This window comes from Cydia amplana, chromosome 18 (assembly GCF_948474715.1).
Source record: "Cydia amplana chromosome 18, ilCydAmpl1.1, whole genome shotgun sequence".
NCBI lineage: Eukaryota > Metazoa > Arthropoda > Insecta > Lepidoptera > Tortricidae > Cydia > Cydia amplana.
This window is the reverse complement of record NC_086086.1, coordinates 2,310,223-2,323,292: the sequence shown is the minus strand read 5'-3', so window position 1 is coordinate 2,323,292 and position 13,070 is coordinate 2,310,223. Positions and strand designations below refer to the sequence as shown.

The window sequence follows — 13,070 nt, the reverse complement described above, 5'->3', positions numbered from 1 at the left end:
CCCGTAATTTTGCAGAGTTTTTCTATGTTAAATGAGGCAAACAAGGTGACGAATCGCCTAATGGGAAGCAATATTTTACCGTCGCTCATGGACAACTGCAATACTAAAGGGGTTGCAAGTTTTTTGCCAGTCTTTAAATGGGAGTAGGTACGCTCTTTTCTTGAAAGTTTGAAGGTTGAACCCGATTAGTACCTTAATATAATAACTACAACATATTATTGCAGGAGACTGTACCTACATGCAGTTAAAATTGCTTTTTGAAGTCTACTTCAAAGAAAGCTTGCACACTAACTTCGCTTTTGCCCAGTCACGTATCGTCCCTTGGAGGATATAATCAAACGGAGACGCCATGTCTGTAATTTTCTGTACAAAACAGTCTGCCGATTTTTGCGGGGGAGGGGAACGTCAAATGTATGCGTAACGTAAAAATAGCCATGTCAGATAAACGTCAGTCCATACATTGTGTATGACCGTTGGCCGCCTATTTTCGACAGAGGGGAAAGCCTGTTAATGGCTACTCCGTTTAGTTGTATCCTCCAAGTATCGTCCCATCAATTTCATTACGTCCAAGGATGCCCAAATTAGCATTTCTCAAATTGATTGTTTTTGCTTTTACAGCGGCGTTTCATTGAAACAGGAGGAATTTCCTATAAAACCGGCTGATGAAATTTATTGGGTGCTTCAACCTACGTCATCCTCACGCTCGTCAATTTGCATAGGAATGTAATCAATTCACGTTTCTTTTGTTTACCGAGATATCAAAGGAACGGAGGTACACAGAGTTATAATGGTATTTTGGAGAGTTTTAGTTGTTTGGCAAGACCTATCATTTGATTTAGATATTTAATATTACGTTCGTTGTTATTGTGATCGTTTTAGTAGAAAGATTCAAGTGAAAAAAATACACAAAGACTGCTGAAATAATGCAAATATTTCTTAGAAAAACTAAAATGTGTAATTTGAATTCAGGTAAATGCAATAATAAAATATGAAGCGAACAAAGAAAATTTAATTAAATATTGTACTTGACACTTATGACAGACTAAGCAGACTTAAATTAATAATACTATTAAGTTTATTAAGCGTTACAACTTGCAGCGTTTCTTAACAGTAACTATAGCTATTAGTAAAATACAAGTTTATGAAATTACGACTGGACTATTGTTAGTGTGAAAAGTTTAAAATGATCCCTACCTACCTAAACCTAAACTGATAATTCAGAAAAAAAAATTCAAATCTCGCCGTGGCTTCTTCAATAATGAACTTCGAGAACTTCTATACTGTTTGCGGTAGATGTCGTCATGAGAGCCTTCCGAAAGCGCAACTTTCTTATCGATGTAAATAGCCACGTACCCTATATGTAAGTTAAGGCCATTATTGTTGGTTCCGGTGAGGGTTTACTCTTTAAGAATCGATTTTATGTAGGTATAAGCCCGGGGGTATGAAAATTTATGGGGAGTAAAATCAAACGGTACGACACGATACGTTATTTTTAGCGCGCAACTTATCTTGCGCATCCTCTAACAACGGCTACATGGAAACAATTTATATATGCAATGTCAATAAATACCAACAACGACAAGAAAGTGTAGAAAATTATTGAGGGCGCCACTTCCTACGTAACTGTCACATTTACACACCAACTTTATTTTATTTTAATGTATAACAATAACTCAATAGTTGAATACATCCTTTCACAAGTCAATGAAACGCTTATATTTTTGACGCCAAAATCTGCGCTACAACAAGCATCTGAGCATTAGACAGTGTTGCATGTTTGATACACATTAATATAGCCGCCGCTGCCAATTATCCCTATTAGCTGCCATAATGGCCGCCTCTAATATTGCTCTATTTCTAACGACTATTCTAAATCACTAAAATTAGCTTTGACTCATTTCACAACAAGCCGAATTCAATATTAGCTGCTAAATCCTATAAAATGTCAACGCAAATTCAAGGCGACAGCATACGAAATTATATTAAGTGCTAGTCATTTGATCACAAGTATTTCAATATAAAATAATAATTGTCGTGTTTTCAAAATTGCTATGTAATAATTATTATTGACAGTTAATGCGTGCAAAGGCACTTTTCTTAAAATACTGTGTACGATTTTATTTGAAATTATTTTCTTGTGAGTCATCATGTTTTATTTCTTCATTTTCCTCATGACTGCGAAGGCTTTGTAGGACCAATTGATAAGCTGTAAAAATAAAGGTAAATTGTAAAAATATGTTGGGAAATTGTGTTCGAATAGGCTTTTTATTAACAAATCAAATGAACTCTTTGCAAAACGTTCCTAGGTACTATAATACGTTAAACGTTCCGAACGAATTTGGACCGAGACTATTTCGTGTAATGACAAATTCGGATAATAGAAATGTTGATATATTGGGACGAAATACAGGCATAAAACAGTACAGTATATTAAAATTTGACGTACAAATTAACTTTAAAATATAAACGCTGGAAATATTTCGGATAATTGAGCGTTCGGATAAGCTAAGTCGGCTTCGGATAATCGAGGTTCTATTGTATTGTTTTAAAACAATGTTTACTGTGAAGTTAGAGACGTATTCCTTGAAGTCATAAATATTCTGGTGAATCCCCTTTATAATATGAGTTTATGCTGATTTAAAATTTAAAAGCGGGAAAAATTATCTTGTAAAATCCTTGAATGATTTTATGAATGAATTAATGAATATCTTTCCAATGGACGATGACAACGCTTTTTCATTAATCGTAGTATATTTTATTAATTTTTGATAATCTCTGAGTAAGCAGGGGGACTGAGATGGAAGCCCAATCGGGCATAGCCACGTGCCCAGCTATTAGACAACAAATAGAAAATAAATGTTATATCCTAAAGAAAAATGACAAAGGCCTCCGGTCAGGCTTATTTTGGGCCGGACTAAGCCTTCTTAAAGTTGGACAATATTATGTTTACGTGGCTAGTTGACATTTGGTTCAACTTCATTTTTTTACCTACTACATACTATGATTTATTTTCATTGTATTAACGTAAACTACTATTTCGACTGAGTTTTAACGTCGTTCACATAAAATATATGTCAAATCCATTATAGTAGAACTAGAGCAACTCAATCAACTTAGTTACAAATGGGACTTAGTTGTCTGGGTCTGTTTCAATCACATAGAGAGCATTTTATATAATATTACGGCTTACGCATTGTCTTCTTGGTATAAATACAGGCTCGCCGAAAAAACGGTGACAAATAATTTTTAATTTTTTTTCTTACTTAAGTCATTTACAAAATGTCATTAAATATTAAGACTTCAATAATTTAACTAAAACAAAACGTATTATCTTTCCATTATTTTCCTTTATCTTCGATACAAAAAGGTAAACGCCAGCTAAAATTATCAACAACATGCCGCAGTAAAGTTTTTGCCAACGTATTTTTGGGCCACCGACTATTGAATAGGTGCAACAATTCAACGAAACAAAAGAACACGACGAGAACTCCTCGAAGATTTGCTAACAACGAAACAAAGAGGCTGTTACTCAAAAAGTTTGTACAAAGTTTTTAAAGGCCATTATCTAACCTCCTAAGGCCCAAGGTCCTACCCATATTTCGATGTAATTTAAACCATGTTTAATTGGAACAGATTCGCTTTGCTTTGTTTCGTTTAATATTCAAACAACGCAAAATCAACTCTATTTCCTACAGTTTAGGTTCAAATTTCAGTGGCAAATATTGTATGTAAAGTGGGAGAATAAATCGCTTTACATTAGTGTAAGTGTCCAGTGAGAGCGTGAAGATTTTGCCGGCGGTGACGCGCAGGGGGCGCTTGCAGCGCTCCATGAAGATGACGATGAACATGGCGGTTTTGGGGTCAGTTGAGGGCCAAGGGGAGTCGAATGCTGCTTGGTGGAGCTCCCAGCTCTGTTAATAAAATGTTATGGAGTACTTTATCGGCTGAACAAAGCGTGGTCTTAGTACGGCCAGCTACTAAGCTGAGCTTACAGGCGAGAAGTGGCGCGTTCGGCGAAGCATCTAAGGGATTTGAGCAAACTTATATGTAACGTATTTGTAGTTATAAGCTACCAATACGTTTTACTACTTTTACCATACCTCCCAAACAACTTATTATTCAAGTAAGAATACTAATGTAAAAACCGGGCACTCTAAGTTCTAGCCAAGGAAACAGCTGTACTAGGTTTATATATCTTGAAATATCAGTGAACAATTAATGCAATTAAAAAAACATAACCACACCTGGACTACGTACTGGCGAGGTTTTGAATTACATAATTTGTTAATTTACTATACTTAGTACCTTGATGTTTTTTTTTTCAAACCTACTAAAGGCAAGGCTACTTCGCTCAATTTTCACCCAACTTCCGGGCAATCTCGGACCAGCTGAGTGACTAGCTATAGCTATATATACCTTACCATAGACACTGCAGTGTTTTACCTTCCATATGAGCTCATCTCCGAACCAGCATATAATGAAAACTTCGATGAGCATGCAGGTGAGATAAATTGCCATCCAGGCGATTTGTATGGGGTGACTGCTAGGCTCTTCAATCTGGAAAAGCATTAGATTATATCTACTTAAGAATCACACGAACCCGCCGCCAAAAAGCCGCTCTCATACAATCGAAATTAAGGATGACTCACGTTAGACCGGGCCGTGTCCGGGCCGGAGCTTCCGGCCTTCATTTTCTATGGAAAGCATCACGTGATCACCTGTCATCTGTCATAGAAAAGTAAGTGCCGGAAGCTCCGGCCCGGACACGGCCCGGTCTAACGTGAGTTATCCTTTACACTCTCATTTTAAAATAACATGTAAGTCCGCATTTACGTAACATTAAAAAAGTATTATGATTGTGCATATTTATGCATTATATTCAAATATTATATCTCTTGCAATTTAATTTATATAATAATTACAATAGAACTATACAGGGTGCTTTCTGTAACAGGAGCAATAAATTAAACTAAAGGCTGTACTCCTCAAACTGACCAACATTTGTTCAGCAACTTTTCAAAATTATGAATCCTTTAGACTTCCTCTTTTTCATACATAATAAATATTGCCTTCAATGTACGCTGACATCAGTGTGTTTGACGTTGCTTGTCACGCTTTAAAAATAACAAAATTTGCAGTACATTGCGTCTCAGAATAAACTTTAAAGTGTAATAAAAATCAATACATGAGTTATTTTCAAAAGTTGCTGAACAAATGTTGGTCAGTTTGAGGAGTACAGCCTACAGTTTAATTTATTGCTCCTAAAATAGAGCGATACCTAGAGGTAGTAGAAGTATTTGTATGTAAAACTTTTATAAATTATTAATTAATTAATAATAAATAGGAACTGAAATTGTTTAGTTACAATGAAATTACCAGTCATTATTAATTTACTCCGTCGTCATTTAAAAAAATGTTACAGCAAATGTGTGCTTACACAATGTGTTCAACGTCCCACCTCACAAAACCCTCATAAAAACAAACAGGCATGTTTACCGAAAGGAATTGTATCCCAACCAAACAGAGCACCATCACACTCAGCATTAATTGCAGGGCCGAGGCCAGACTGAACGCGCTCTCGATCAGCGTAATGTATCTGAAATCAAAAATAAACGACTAGAAGGTTAATTCGAACTTGCAATTTGATATAGTCATTTTGTTATCATTCACCTGTGCATCTCGCTCGTGTCAAAATGATCTAGGAAAATTAGGGTTTTCAGTTAGGATTTAAGAGATGATACGATGGTAACTTTGTAATACATCAATTCTTAGATAAGTGGCGTATCTACTCGAAGAGAGGCTTATGCTCATAAGTGGGGGATAAAAGGCTGATATGATGATGATAATTAATTCTTATCTAGCCCTTCAAGTAGCAGACATAACTTTAGATTTGTTGGAATAATTCTAACATTCTGTCAATTACATAAATTTACATTCCCGCTGTGAGACTTTGCCAAATGAAGAGCTAGATAAAAATAACATTGGAGCTATAGAAACCTTGATATTCGCGAAAAACCTTCTTCTGTGAATCTTGAATAACTTCCGATGCGCACATGTGTTTTAAAGCAACTTTTAGAAGGCCATAATGAAGGTGTATATTTAAATGCCAGTTTCCAGCTTATTGTCTCTCCTTCCAAAGAGGACCCTTTTCGATACATTTACGACAAGTAAGTACGAACAAAATGCATGCGGGATTGATAGCAAAATGACATCATTAAGATATCAAAATGTATGTTCGAATTGGCCTCCTGGTGAGAGTGAGTGGTCCCGCGGGTGACGGTAAAATGTGGTAGACCGATAAAGTATAGCATACGAGCGATATCGTAATCCTTTCACAGGAATAAATACGCGTGAGATTTGAATAAAACTCTATTTATGGCTGAACAAATGTTGGTCAGTTTGAGGAGTACAGCTTTTAGTTTAATTTATTGCTCCTGTTACAGGAAGCACCCTGTATAGGTACTACAATTTGGCTTGAGTTTATAACTTTAGTTTTCAAAGAATTTGTTAATCGGTAAACTCAAAATTAACGACTTAACGTGCACAACGTGCAATCGAATCTCCACAAATCTGGTTCGTTCTGTTGCTTCTCTCAGGTTTACAGTTACTAATCGTACTGATCGAACAACGCTCTGTAACTAACAGCCAAACCTCAAGCACAATTATCGGCACGTCACTCACCGTGCAATAAGATTACCTTCATTTTGAGATTCGACAGGTTTTGAGTTTGAGTGTTGGCACGACTCCTTTTTCATAAAGAGTAGGCATCTATATAAAATTCGAGATTCACTTTATATATCAAACTAGGAATATTAGTAAAAGATTAAATAACATGTACCTATAATGTAGATAATAAAGTTTGTTTTTAAACGAATCTAAAAATGGCGACTGCGGCTTAGTACCAAAGATGCTGTATGCTGGCAGCATTTCCTCTCCGGATTGTTAAGCTGACACGTTGAGCGAGGACGCTGCCAGGATAATAAAATAGAGCTTATAAGAATGTAACAAACTTTATAATGCTATTATGGTGCTTAATGATGTCTTTAAACACGGCGCGAACGCAATGCCGGGTCGACTCTTCGTGGTCCACCAAAGGCATGTGCTTTGTACTCTTATTTACTCTTTCGAACGGCAGCATCGTGCGACGTCGCTCTGCAATTAGGTTGAAGTTTCTGAGGTTGAAAACTAGGACGTCTATTTGACCAACTGAAAATAATAATAACCGGTAGTTGGTCAGTCAAGGTTATCATTTAATAAACGTAACGTATTTAATTGTCACTATGATAATATACAAAATGGGTAGAAAGTTAAATTTTTTTACTGTACACAATGACTAATTATGGCAGATACTCACTGCCGTATTCGAACTTCAAGATATTTACAAGAGACGACACGTACTAGATACATTCTAGATACGTTATAGTTTAGATTTTTGCAGCGCAATTCGGGCAACCAATGTCACTTTTACTATAGATCGTGTTAGATATCTATTAGATGTGAATTAAATCTCTAAGTAATATCTTGTGGAAATCGTTCAAGAGTATCTCCAGAATCGCGGAAATGTCAAATTTGACAGGTTAGATCTTAAACATATCGTTATCGTATCTTGGCGATGTCTAAAAGATATCTAATAGATGTCTATTACAAAATCCGAATCGGGCCCTCAGCCGCGCAAATGAAAACGGAATAGGTACCTATACATATAACGGTACATTTTACGCCATAAAATAGATTATGCTTTCAGGTTCTATGATTTAAAAGCGGATTACGAGTTTATATAATATAGACGTCTATATTTTTGAAATGAAAATGTCTGGTCTTTGCTTGTATTAAAATTGGTTAGCATATAAAAACTGCAATGAAATCATTTCAGTCAGCAAAAATAGACTAGCAAATCCTTTTTCAGGCTTTTAATCAGGCTTTTTAATCAAAATTTGTTCTGCAAAATTGGCTAAAAATTGTCACTAGTTTAACAAAATATATTAGTCAACATGATTGTACTTATAAACAGTTTAAAATACAGTATGAACTATTTTGAGGATAAGTACATTAATAAAAGTTAAGGGCAATAAATGTTTTTGATCGCTAAATACGTTTTTCTGCTAACCAAAATGATAACATTATGCTACCGATTGAAATGATACCTAATGCTTAGTAATGACCTTGCTTGTACCTTACCTTACTACCTACTAAATAATCATACCTTTTCTCTATGAGTTAAGTAAGTGAATTTGATGACAATAAACATTTAGATTTATTAAGTACAAAGACGATGTAAAAAGGTTAACTTAAATCTCTTTTAAACTTATCTTTCGAATTTTTCTAAAATATTGCTTCATCATTTATAATTTACTTACTTTTTTACAGATATTTCGATAAAGTTTCTATTCGAACTTTATATATTGATATATTCTTAGTAAAAATGCATGTCTTTCCCTCGAGAGTCGCGTACTGGCGCGCTCTGGGATTCTTTCCCTTTCACATATCGATAATATAGAGACGAGTTTTATCTTACTTGCTGAGACGATGAAAGCCGCCAATATGGTATCCATTACGCCGTCAATAATGCACGTTGCTGGCTTGTAATATATCTGAAAATATTTGAGGATGAAAATGTAAAAAGGAATAGATATTGATATAAGGCGCCATTAACAAACGAGCGAAGAAAAAGTCTTTTAACTTTTTTAACAATCGACTTTCAAAGGAAAGTTATAAATAGGCTGCAATAGGATGTTAGGTATTTATTATTATGTATGTAAATGTTAGAGGTTAATGTGATGTGGGTATTTCTTATTTGACATTATACTCATCAAATAAATGAACGCCGAAATTGTTGGTATAAAAAATCTTTAAACGTTTCTACTTTTAATTTGCTTTTTCAACGTTAATTTAGCCTTTAGTAGGTGCCTATTTTCACGTCTTCTTCTTCGTCTAAGATTACAAATCTAAATAATGTATTCTACTTTTTAATAATCTCTATTATTCGAATTGCCACATTCAAATACAATTCAAGGTAATATAAATAAAAAAAACTGTATAGTCAATCAATTTTAAATGTAGCATTATACACGTAATACAATGAGGTAACAGTTATATTGTTTGTTATAACTTAGTATCAAAGCAGTGGAATATATAATAAAAACAGGATTAATGCTAAAATGTTATTATTCTATTTTTCTGAAGAGGGAGAAAAGTTTCCCGCATAAAAATAAAACACGTCAATCTTTATTAGCCTCAAATGGATTCCATTTTGTATCTCATGGTTTCCCAAACACTTACGTGGTGTATGTAAATGATTACGTATTCCGGTGATTTATACACATCGAAATATGGATATTCAACGTTCGTGGGCAGCACTTCAAACTGTTCGGCGAGCGGCATCAGTATTCCCACTGTGAAAAGGTTGATTGTTTATTTTCCTGGAAGGGTGGAATAGCTACGGTTTTAGTCTCGGAATTGAGATGTTCAAATCTAATCAATCTTGATTGTAGATCATGGATTTAGAAAAGGTAAAAGATGATAAACAACGATTGCCGCAAAAAGCGCTCTAACACGCGTTTATTAAACATAAATGTTAAATGAGTTACCACCTGGAGCCTTACAAAAAACGATATGGCACTTTAATGTTTATCAATGTAATGTATCATCTTACAAACCCACGCTGAATTCTGGCTGAGCCAGAACATGACACCAATTCCTCTACAAAAATAATTGTAATAGGTAAGTACGTCCAGGGCCGGATTAAGCATGTCGGGGCCCCTAGGCAGTGCAATGCTCGGGGCCCCCTTAGGCCCTTACAGTCAATTCTGCATACATAATGTTCATTTTTCAGTTCAGGGAAGTAAGTTTGTGGTTTTAATTTCAACCTTCAGGTGTCGGTTGAGTCGATCCGAACATGCCAAGCGATGTCTTTTTCGCTCTTATTGCGTGGACATAAAGCTTTTTTCTATCAGTTTTTGCCGATTCCTTTTTGCGTCAAGTGTGGGGAGAGCCCTTTTTTTCTCAATAGTTAGTTAAATATTGTGCGAGGCTGAACAGCGATTGTCCGACCATAATACCATACGCCGAGCCACATGATTAAAATTAACGTAATAATAAAGATATTCCATAGGTTTAAATTCCTATTCATTCACCAGTCAAGTTAGCATGTAGGTACAGGGTCAACCAGAAAAGCAGCAAAAAAACGCGAGCGCAGCGAGCGCGAAATTTTTTGTTAAAAAATTGTGAAAGCGTGTTAAAAAGGCCGGGCCGGGCCTAAAAATCCGAAGTTCCACAGTGAGCAGAGCTTTCATGCGAGGTCAAAGCTGTGCTTCAGGATAAGCTCAGCTAGAGCACAGACGCCAACCAATGTCCATTGTATTAAAAAGCGAGACCGCAGGCCGAGCTTGGCGCAGCGAGGCCAAAGGCTAAGCTGAAGAAGAGGAGATTTGGAAGACAAACCAAAAATGGAGGTAAAAAGTGAGGCTGAAGGTCGAGCTCAGCAATCTCCACATTACTTAACAAGCCCGAAGCATACTTATAACCAGCGAGGTGAGCTTTCATGCGAGGCAAAAGGCCAAGCTTCTTAAATCAATGTTTATATTTGTTAAAAAACGACGCCGAAGGTCGAACTGTAAGAAAGCAGCGCTCTGACACGAACCAATCGTCAAATGTTACTCGACAATAATATGTGCAAGAGTTACTCGGAGATGAGGTATTAGGCCCTCGGGAGCCTCAAAATCGAGCTCGATATTACAGACTTTAAATCTATAAAATAACATAATTTACATAATCATCTAATGATTGTGTATATGAGAAACTGATATTGGACATTAAGTAGGTATTAGGTATAAACATTTAGGTACAATAAAAACAATATTTATGAATTTTGGCCATATGAAACAAATATTGTTTTGGGCGCGCGCGGGGCCGCCGGGGCCCCCTAGCCGAGGCGGGGCCCCCTATCCGAGGCGGGGCCCATAGGCAGTTGCCTACTCTGACTTAGGGTTAATCCGGCCCTGAGTACGTCTACTATTTTTATTTATTTATATGAGTCTAGAGGCGAGTGTCCCACTGTCTTGACCCGTCTCGCACCAGTTCCTGTCAAAGGCGTCGAGGTCGTCCCGCCAACGCCGTCGAGTCGAGGTTTGCCGCGACATCGAGTTCGACTTAGTGGGGCCCAATTGGTGGTTGATTTAGCCTATTATTATTTACCTTGGATAGCGTTTAGATACCTAGTTGTTGCCAACGATTAGTAGCCAATTGCAGCTCTGTAGGACGACTTTTACTCTAGTTAATAGGTAAATAGTTATTTAAGTTTTGTATTGCTTTGGAACAATAGGGACATTTAATAATAATAATATATTTTATTAATCAAGCAACATGGCTCAAAAGGCTGTGAAATATAAAAATTAAAATTACAACTAAAATTAAAAATACAGAATAGATTAAATTAAGATATTACCTAGGTACTAAAATATAATTAATTGATTTAAGGGAAACATGTCATAAAAATAAAATAAAAAAATAATAACAGTTAAGATATAATTAAACAATGATTTAAACAATGATTTGATCCTGGCAAAAAAAATTGACACAAAAATCAAGAGCCCGAAAAATGCATAGAATATTTTTTTGTATAAATAGAAGTAAAAGAAAACAGAGCAATGATAACAGGTACAGTTTGTGTTGTAAACAACTTCTATACAAACTGCAGCCGTTTTCACTCGTGAGTGTATTGTTATATTTGCTCCAGTTTCGCGGGGTTAATATAACAAAGTGCTACGTTACCGCTCACTGCGCCCACACACATGCTTGAATAATAAGTCATCACGAAGCGGGCCCTTTTAATACTCCTCCGTAGGATATCTCTATGCTCCGGCTCCTTGACTTTGAACTCATCTCGATGAAGATACTCAAGGAGCTCCATTATTTCCTTCCTCTTCAACCAAAATACTGACAGTTTTATGTACGTATACATTTCACTTAAGAACAAATACAATCTGTAAGCATTCGATATCAATTTATGAATATTGTAGCAAATATACTCAGATCATCGAAGTAAACAGTAAACATGTCTCCAATTTTGTTCAATCAATATGCATATCAAACATTATTTTGTCGTAGGACAGACAAAAACGTAAGATATATTCTTGTAAGGAAGTCTTTGTGCGAGAATTTACGTAAATAAGGAAAATGTTACCCCTCAGCGATATCTCCAATGTTATCTCGTCGTTTGAGTAAATAGAAGACCTCGCCTATCCCGGGTAGACAGCAGACGAGCCAGAGCACCACTATTGCGTAAACCATGTGCGCCCAGAAGAGTAAACTGGTTTTCGGATGCGTATTGTACCATAACCCGTAGAATTTTAACCAATAAATGTGCACCGCGTGGTAAAGTCTCGGATTAAGACCCTCCCAAGATTCTAGGACGCCATACGGCAGAAAAGGAGTTAGGAAAGACAATTTCTCCCTCATATATTCGCTCGAAAATTTCATTATTCCTTTTATTTTAAAACAAGCGGAGCCTTACTCGGGTAATTTAAGAATGTCTCCTGATACGCTTCAAATGCTTTCGTAAAGCTGAGAGGGAGCGACATTAAGTGGGTATTATATATTATTTTGTAAGCAGAAAGACATTTGTTAAGAGGAAGTTCTTAATTGTTTTTCAGAAGGAAAAACACGTGTTAAATAGTTTGATACCTACATTGTTAAATAAAAATAACAATGATACCTAACCTTAACCTAACTTAATATGTTGTTAGCATAATATATTGTTATTTAAGAATTTGAGTGTTTTATTATTGTATGCCCTGTCAGCCAGACTGAAACTCTAGTAAGTAATCATCATCAAGTTTGCTATTTGTTTTGTGTAAGGTTAACTCTAAGCACAAATTAAATTACTTTCTATGAAAATACATTATTCAAGTAGAAACACTACTATTTCGGTAACAGATTAACTCTGTAATTTTATTTGTATAATCATCTTCATCATCTTCCTCGCGTTGTCCCGGCCATTTTGCCACGGCTCATGGGAGCCTGGGGTCCGCTTGGCAACTAATCCCAGTAATAGGCGTGGGCACTAGTTTTTA

General features: G+C 36.0%; 1 protein-coding gene across 1 annotated transcript; it reads right to left on the bottom strand.

Annotated features, from left to right (window-relative positions):
• Positions 1–2,114: 2,114 nt before the first annotated feature.
• Positions 2,115–12,645, bottom strand: LOC134656505 (odorant receptor Or2-like). The gene is made up of 9 exons (XM_063512065.1): positions 12,182–12,645; positions 11,770–11,981; positions 9,280–9,392; positions 8,516–8,591; positions 7,011–7,206; positions 5,497–5,596; positions 4,444–4,557; positions 3,756–3,911; positions 2,115–2,206 (listed from the first exon to the last, which is right to left on the bottom strand). The coding sequence occupies exons 1-9, from the start codon at positions 12,475–12,477 to the stop codon at positions 2,153–2,155; spliced, it is 1,317 nt and encodes a 438-aa protein (XP_063368135.1). The 5' UTR covers positions 12,478–12,645; the 3' UTR covers positions 2,115–2,152.
• Between the last annotated feature and the right edge of the window lie 425 nt (positions 12,646–13,070).

Coding starts and splice junctions, on each gene's coding strand:
- LOC134656505 (XM_063512065.1), bottom strand. CDS start 12,477: ATGAAATTTTCGAGCGAATATATGAGGGAGAAATTGTCTTTCCTAACT. Junction 9,393..11,769: donor GTGTGTGGGCGCAGTGAGCG/GTAACGTAGCAC, acceptor ACCTTTTCACAG/TGGGAATACTGATGCCGCTC. Junction 7,207..8,515: donor GGCTTTCATCGTCTCAGCAA/GTAAGATAAAAC, acceptor TATTATTTTCAG/TTGGTCAAATAGACGTCCTA.